This window comes from Nanorana parkeri, unplaced genomic scaffold (genome assembly GCF_000935625.1).
Source record: "Nanorana parkeri isolate BGI_ZX_2015 unplaced genomic scaffold, ASM93562v1 scaffold820, whole genome shotgun sequence".
Taxonomy (NCBI): Eukaryota; Metazoa; Chordata; class Amphibia; order Anura; family Dicroglossidae; genus Nanorana; species Nanorana parkeri.
The window spans coordinates 12,030-20,689 of record NW_017307088.1 but is presented as its reverse complement, the minus strand read 5'-3'; the positions used below and the strand labels follow the sequence as shown (position 1 = coordinate 20,689).

At 42.4% G+C, this 8,660-nt stretch overlaps 1 protein-coding gene across 1 annotated transcript in view; it reads left to right on the top strand.

Annotated features, from left to right (window-relative positions):
- The window catches only part of LOC108794165 (PRKC apoptosis WT1 regulator protein-like), a 16,188-nt gene extending 15,023 nt beyond the window's left edge, over nucleotides 1-1,165 (top strand). Inside the window, exon 8 of the mRNA XM_018565164.1 lies at nucleotides 1,079-1,165. Coding sequence (XP_018420666.1) covers nucleotides 1,079-1,165 — 87 coding nt within the window. The remainder of the gene's footprint in view (nucleotides 1-1,078) is intronic.
- The last annotated feature ends 7,495 nt before the right edge of the window (nucleotides 1,166-8,660 follow it).

The following is an 8,660-nucleotide window of genomic DNA, read 5'->3' as shown; positions in this document are numbered from 1 at the left end:
TTATAAAACCCCCCCCCCCCCCCTCCTGTTTTATCTCTAATTTATTCATAATTCTGCTTAGTCTTGTGATTTACTAACCTTTGCCACACGCATCCATAACCTCCCTACTAACTGGACAGAGTGATGATGCTGATCAATTGTCCAATAAACATGCTGGAAGCAGAGAGGTGACACAAAAGGTCTATACAGTGTGGCAGATATAAGTATATCATAAGACTGGCTGAGCAGAATTAGAGATTATTTAAAATGTATAACAGTAAACATATACTGTATGAACCTAAAAGATAAAAATGCTATAACACTTAAGACGAGGGTCTTACTTGCTGCACCAAACTAGATATTTTTGGGTTGTCATCAGGGCCATAGTGAGGTGATTGAGGCTCTTGCCTCAGGTGTGTGTGTGTGGAGGGGGGGGGGGCGCAGCCAGGGCACAGCCAGCAGGGAGAAGTGTGGCTTCTCCTCTGGATCCCCGCTGCTCTCCCCCATCTGTATCAGTTATATTTACCGATACTCTGTGCAGTGCAAACGCTGGAGCGATCAGCTGATCACTCCTGTGTCTGTAAATAACTGGGGACACATAGCACTATGTGTCCCCAGTTATGAATGAACAGGAAGTACTTTACATAATTTCCCATTCCTTCATGAATTTCTGAATGGGGAGTAGCACTCTGTAAAGAGGCTTCTCCCCATTCAGAAACTGGTTGATGGTAAATATTTTCTGAATGAATGGGAAGCCTCTCTGCTTTCCATTCATTTAAAACAGAGTCTGCAGAAAAATAGATGGAGGACTTTGTGTCCTCAATTTCTTTTTCTATTTTAAAAGGGAAATATCAGGGGGCTGTTTAGATCCCTAATATTTCCCTGATGCCCCCCTCCCCCCCCCCCAGAGTAAAAAAAACAACACATCCTGGAGGAGGGGGCGCAGGACATCACATGACGCCTCGGGCACAAAAGGAGCTAGCTGCGGCTCTGCTTGTCATGTTGGAAACATGTTGGGAAGAGGACATAAAAATCATGGAAGGCAGTTGATGTGCATGTGGTTTTCACACTTCCTAAGCTGTAACAATTCTCATGACAGAAAATGAAGGGAGCCGAAGATGAGAAAGTGAGACTGAAGGAAGAAAACCAAATGCTGCTTAAGATGATGGGTCAACTCAGCAGTTAAGACCACAGCCTTGGACCTCTCTGCAAACGGTGATAGAAAAAGCTGTTCATCCTCCAGTTACAACAATTCAGTCTGCAGTCTGGACAGGACTGTAATGGATTGATGAACCTAAAAGAAAAAAAGCCCAGGTTGTTCGGGGGAATGAGCCAAACATAAGCGAACCCGGAAGACTCTTAAAATGGGTTCAAAGAAGATGTGGAAGAAAAAGCATTGTTGCTGCAATTTCCAAAGTGCTGCTTAGTCTTACACATTTGCTATCAAGGTTTATTTATTTCCACCGGGCTGTTGGATTCTTATTTAAGTGAAAGAGCAGTGCATTGCAAAAGAATATAGCTAGAGCCTTTGCATAAGCGTCAGCACAAACAGACATCCCCATTTATGGGGCCACTGTACAATGAGCAACAGGAGGAATCCCATTGATTCCAATGGTTTTGAAAAATGAAAACATTTGGAGGAGCTCAGGTTTAGAGCTTAAGATGATGAGTCAACTCAGCAGCTAAGGATGTAGGAATGTATAGAGCATCAGTATTTAGGGTACAGGAGGTAAAGTCACACAATTTGCCAAATGCACTGATATACCATTTTTCTACCTTCACATTAAAACGGACCTTGTACTTCCGACAAGATCTACTTATTTACTGAGGGCTCCCTCCCTTGAACTTGGTTATATGAAGGGCCCTCACTAAATAAATGGATCATGATATTTCAGTTCAAGGTCCACTTTAAGGTTTGGCTGTTTACAGCATTTGTCAAAACCTGCAACTTTATTGAGAGGCAGCATTTATCAAAACCTGCAACTTTATTGAGAGGCAGTGTAAAGAGTACTTAGGTTGTGTAGAGTGCAGTAACCAATAGCAAACCAACCTAACTGCAGTAAACTAAATTCTGGGTTGCTATGGGTTACTTTACTAGCACGTCATCATTGCTCTCATCATGCAATGCTCACAAAAATGTATATAATTCATACAATCCTCCTGAAGCAAAATTGGTAATATCTTCAATTGGTTCTGATTCATCCAAGAAAGGACAATGTAGGCCCCATTCACACTTGAGCTGAGCGTCTTTGGTTGTTTTTGTGGGCATTTCTTTGAGTGTTTGCACAGTAGTTTTTGCATTTCAGAGCGTTGTTTTTAATTATTATTTTAGTCAACAAACAGGTTGTTATTAGGCAATAAAACACATTTTATGCATTTTGCGTGTTTTCCACGTGCTTCCATTGAAAATATTGGGGTCAAAATGGGTGACTCTGCCCCAAAAAGAAGCTCATGTACATTTTTAAACTACTGGCATTTTGGCACAAGCGACAGAACGCTTTGATGTGAACAGGGGCCATCGAACCAATGGGATTCCTTCTGTTGAGCATTGAAGCACTTAGGTATTCAATCTACAAATGCTCAGGTGTGAATGAGGCCTAAGAAAAAACTATAAGATGCAATCACGCACTATGCACTTTTTGCTCTGTGGCACTTAGGACATATGCATGTACAATTTCTCACTTTATATAGTATAGCTGCTATCTGCCCCAATGTCCAGCGATGGTCCCCTGTTGTGGGTATTTGTCCCTGGAAATGTCCCTGATTTCAAATGCTAATCACGCGCCACAATAAAAGACCATGTTTTCCTGATACTAAATGGGTTTCTTACTATTAATTCAAAGCATATTGGCATAATAAATTGCATTTAGTCCCTATAATATAAAACTCAGCAAGCACCCACACAGAAGCTGGGTAATGTTTTCCCAATGCATATTAGAACCATATTAGTAGTCTTGGCTACTGAAGTCACTATAGATCAGTTGGAGCTGTGGTCCTAAGGAAAGGGGGTACTCTAACTCACAGTGCTGGCAAGTTGGAGCATGGTGTAAGGACACTCTCCCAGCGATGTCATGACACACGGTGCCCCAAACCCTAAAGAAACTCATGGTGGCATCATAGAAATGGGTTTTGCCTTCAGAGATATATTTATAATTCAAGAATCAAAGTGATTTATAATACAGTTTAGTAAATTTGCTATTATGGAACTGTAGGGTGCCATCGTTCTCTAAGACACTATCATGAGGTATTAGGATACGGCCTTCCAAAAATGAAATACTGCACATTTCTGCATTCCATCCTATGTCATCATAGATGTAAACAGTCTTTGTTCACATGCGTTTGAATGCAGAAATGTACATTAGTTCATTTTTGTGAGCCTATCAGGCCCATTTTCCAAGCCATTAGGCTTACCATAGGGAGCAATGTTAGTACGCAGTGTCTAATATGACTTTAATCCCTCGTACCACATTCATGCTGACATTTTACAGCATTAAGTGAACTTGAACTGAGAAACTGTGAAATCAGTACACAAAATCAGTAGCAACATTTTCCTTGAAATGAAAGTGACCCTGTCATGGGGTTAAAAAATTTCAAAAGAAAAACAACAAACCTGTGAAGAAAGCTGCATTATACTTACATGTCCGTCAGCCTGTTTCCTGAAACTTTGCTGTGCAGCGGAGTTCATGGCACCAATGCCATACGAAACCTCTGGTTGTGTGGAAAAGCTTGTACTCGGCTGGCTGCCGTGGTTTCTCCCGCCAACCACTCTGCAGTATGGTGCGATGCAATAACTAGATGACCATAGCCACCAGCAAAGGGATCCACTATTTGACCAGCCCAAGGAGTCCAGTTGGATTGGTGTAGGTACCTTTACTACAGAGTGAGGATTCAGTAAACGTAGACTGATGGACAAGTAAGTATAATGCTGTTTTCTTCACTGGTTAGTTGTTTGCCGCCTCTGACAGGATCACTTTAAAAATGGAACATTTTGCTCTAATCTAAGTTAGCATCGGTCAGTATCATATTAGTCTTACTACTTTTGGCCACAGGGTGGCATTGTTAGACCGTCTGTATTCTAGCAAGAGGGAAAAAAAGGTAGAAAAACATATTATAATTTTTCTATAGTATAAAGTATAATAACTTTCCATATCCACAGTAGGCTGTGCATTTTAGTAGGAATTATTGTGTTGTTAAAGCAGAACTCCGGGGGAAAAATTATTATTAACTCTTGCAGTGTGGCTACCCCCCCCTTTCCTGCAAGGGTTAAGTGATTGTTTTGGTCTAGGGAGGGGAAAAAAAAGTTATACTCACCCGATCCTTGGAGCCAGTTGTCTGTGACTGCGCTCCCTCCAGCCTGTCTGATGAGATGTCGCTTGGCATCCTCATCACGTCCAGTACACAGTGTTTTGGACATGATGACTCTCACCTCTTGCACCTCTGTAGCAGAGTCGGAGAGAGGCTCCGAGGACCGGACTGACAGCAAGCCGGCCCTGAGGATCAGGTGAGTATAACGTTGTTATATTTCTCTCTAGACCAACACAAGCACTTAACCCCTGCAGTGCAGAGGTAACCCTGCTGCAAGGGTTAATAAAATATTTCCCTGGAGTTCTTTAAGGGAACTATGGGGGAAAAGCTGCATTGTGTTATCTTGTTCAGCATGTGCATTTCTGATGGATTAGTATTGTTAGGTAGAGTTGATCCTTGGCTGCTGCAAGGATTCAGTTATGTTATAGTAAGTTATAGAAAATCAGTTAGTACCTAGCACACCTATCATATATATAATCAAAAAGGGGTGCTCTCAATTTAACAGGGTAATATCCTATTACCCCAAATACATTAATAATTTAGTGTAGTGCATAAGCCACCCTCAAAATTGGTAGTTCTAATGCATATATTGAATAATAGCAAGTATAATGTTTACTCAATGGCATAACAATTAGGTCAAGAAAAAACGAGGTTCATAAACCAAAGACAACAGCGGGGAGAGAGGACACGCCTAAAGACCTAGAAACTAGATAAGCAAAAGTAAACAATTACAACAAAGCGCTAAGTAAAGTACTGTATATACAGGGTACCAAATGGGCACTAGCACACCTGGAAAGTAAATGTACAGTGCTGGAAACGACTAATAAAATAATAGCCATAATGCAATATTTTATCTTAGAATCAGTCTAATTTTGACGGACTCAGTTTACAGAAAACCGATAAATAACACTCAATATTTATGCACCTAGGAGATAGGGTGCCCAGTTTGCATGTCCAATGTAATTCTACGCATTGCCAGCCTGTCAAGAAAGTTCCAGCTTCAGTGTCTACTAAAGTGAGCTCTTATTTCCTGTGTGGTCTGATCAACATAACATAGCTCAAATGGGCATTTCAAAAGATATAGGCCATTGAATGAGCTACACATGTACAATCCTCTAACTTTTTTTTTGCGTGTGAGTAAAATGATCAACCAACATTATAAAATTACACTGTGCGCAGTGACCACATGAGAACATGTGTTTCAGAGGTGGCAGTAATGAGAGCCTGCTACCTTGAGATCGGTCAGATGTGAACTCAGCTGGAACCAGATTTTTGAAGTGCTTATAGGCTGATAGCAGAGTGACGTTTGACACGACATGATCGGCTAATACTTTTGGAGGATAGAGTAGACTGTGAGAAAAAAAAACGATCAGTGTGCATCTTAGGTTCTAGATAGTTCTTTCTATCAGTTGGCTTACGAAATAAATAAGTCAAAAGGCACCCACTGTGTTGGCTAAATTTAACATAATTTCTTTAAAATGTATCTGCTCTTGACTGCTATCCAGAGTGAAAGAGATTAAGCGCATTTCCACTAGGAACTCTTTCATTTCATACTGTAGATCCACAGATGCAGGGACACCCTGGTCCATGAGAGTCCCCTCAGAGTGTGGGATTGAGCTATAAAGGGTACCCATGTCCATAGAGCAGAGTGTGCAATCAACCAGTAATGTACCAACATGCTGAAGGTGATTCCGTGGTGCCTGAAGATAAGACAGCATTGCTAATACTCTGTGCCCTGTATACACTTTACTTGCTTTGTGGTTATTGTTTTTTTTTTTTGGGGGGGGGGGGCATTCTGCCCTCTCTCCCCCCCCACTCACGATGCATCCCATCCACTGGACTTCACTGGGAAGAACTGTACCTAATCTGTTTGATATGCTATCACTTTGTTTGCCTCAAGCCCCATGCGCCTGCGCTAGACCACAATATTTGGGTTGGCAGCCCTAGTGCACAGGCTGCCCTACTGAGTGATTGATGCCAGTCAGGACCATGATGTAATTTCCAGTCACACGTTGTGTCAGATGGGCTGGCCCATGGGTGTACACGGTGCTTTAACTCTGTCAGAGCCATTTTTTGGACATGTGTTCAGGGCCGGATTCACTCTCCCTGCCACCCCAAGGCCAGGTTCCGCAATTTTTTTAAACATTTTTATTTATTTTTATTTTTTAATCAATTTAATTTTTTTCCCACCTATCTTTATTGCTATCACACAGGAGAAAACAATCACCTGTGTGATAGCAATTGGAGGTGACAGGTTCTCTTTATTGACCCTGTTACCTCCAATACAGGAGTTCTAGCACAGCACTATGCTGTGACAGGTGAGAGAGGAAGAGCACAGCTCTCCCCTCTCACTGTCTACACTGAGCATCATTGTTAGTTTTAACCCTGCCGCTCTGCTCACTGCAGTGAGGAGAGACTCGGCGGCGGAGCCCGGAGGACGGAACCAGAGGAGAGAGCTAGGTGCAGGGGGGAGGGAGGCTGCAGACTTTTTACATGTGATCTCGGCGACATCACAGAGATCACATGTAAACGAACAATCGGCTTCCCTCACTCTACATTTAGTCCTGCTTGTACAAAGCAGGACTAAATGTAGAGAGGGCAACTTACCGCCCGGCGCCCGCAACTTCCTCACAAGAACACCGCTGCCGCCCCCTGAGGCCGGGCCTCGGTGGCCTTGTGGGGAATCCGGGCCTGCATGTGTTAAAATGCACATTTTAGATCTGAAGATTACTTAAAACCACCAAATGCCTATATACTGTATTTTCACAAAGCAGATGCTGTGGAATACAATATTGGCAGCTGCAATATTGTGCATCACATTTGTGCAACTGTTTATCACACCAAAATCTTTCGATGCATCCCATCCACTGGACTTCACTGGGAAGAACTGTACCTAATCTGTTTGATATGCTATCACTTTGTTTGCCTCAAGCCCCATGCGCCTGCGCTAGACCACAATATTTGGGTTGGCAGCCCTAGTGCACAGGCTGCCCTACTGAGTGATTGATGCCAGTCAGGACCATGATGTAATTTCCAGTCACACGTTGTGTCAGATGGGCTGGCCCATGGGTGTACACGGTGCTTTAACTCTGTCAGAGCCATTTTTTGGACATGTGTTCAGGGCCGGATTCACTCTCCCTGCCACCCCAAGGCCAGGTTCCGCAATTTTTTTAAACATTTTTATTTATTTTTATTTTTTAATCAATTTAATTTTTTTCCCACCTATCTTTATTGCTATCACACAGGAGAAAACAATCACCTGTGTGATAGCAATTGGAGGTGACAGGTTCTCTTTATTGACCCTGTTACCTCCAATACAGGAGTTCTAGCACAGCACTATGCTGTGACAGGTGAGAGAGGAAGAGCACAGCTCTCCCCTCTCACTGTCTACACTGAGCATCATTGTTAGTTTTAACCCTGCCGCTCTGCTCACTGCAGTGAGGAGAGACTCGGCGGCGGAGCCCGGAGGACGGAACCAGAGGAGAGAGCTAGGTGCAGGGGGGAGGGAGGCTGCAGACTTTTTACATGTGATCTCGGCGACATCACAGAGATCACATGTAAACGAACAATCGGCTTCCCTCACTCTACATTTAGTCCTGCTTGTACAAAGCAGGACTAAATGTAGAGAGGGCAACTTACCGCCCGGCGCCCGCAACTTCCTCACAAGAACACCGCTGCCGCCCCCTGAGGCCGGGCCTCGGTGGCCTTGTGGGGAATCCGGGCCTGCATGTGTTAAAATGCACATTTTAGATCTGAAGATTACTTAAAACCACCAAATGCCTATATACTGTATTTTCACAAAGCAGATGCTGTGGAATACAATATTGGCAGCTGCAATATTGTGCATCACATTTGTGCAACTGTTTATCACACCAAAATCTTTAGTAAAAAATACAATCAAATACATTTTACTGCACATAAACACAACATAATACCTAATTTTGGGGGGTAAAATATGAAAGATGAAGTTGGGTCAAGTAAATAGATCCTAGATGTGTCAAAACTTAAAATTGTGCGTGCCTGTAAAATGGTGAAAACCTATAGTACCCCAAATTATAAAATACATGCTGTACATTATAATTGTTACTTTTGTATAGTTGTGTCCATTTAAAACAATATTTGTATACTGCAATACATGCATTTGAACTGCCAGTTTTGTTTGTTGTGCTAATTCACCACGCTACGTATTATTATGGTAAGGGAGGAGGGAGGAAAACTGTCATTGCTTCTCCTTTCTAAGGACGCTAACAAGTTTAAATGGTTTTTATGGAGAGTATGTGTAATGCAAGTGTAGTCTGTCATCCTCCCCTCTGCTAATAAATTCTTACAGTGTAAACTGTTATGGCGCTGTATACAATACACTATGCAATTCTAAT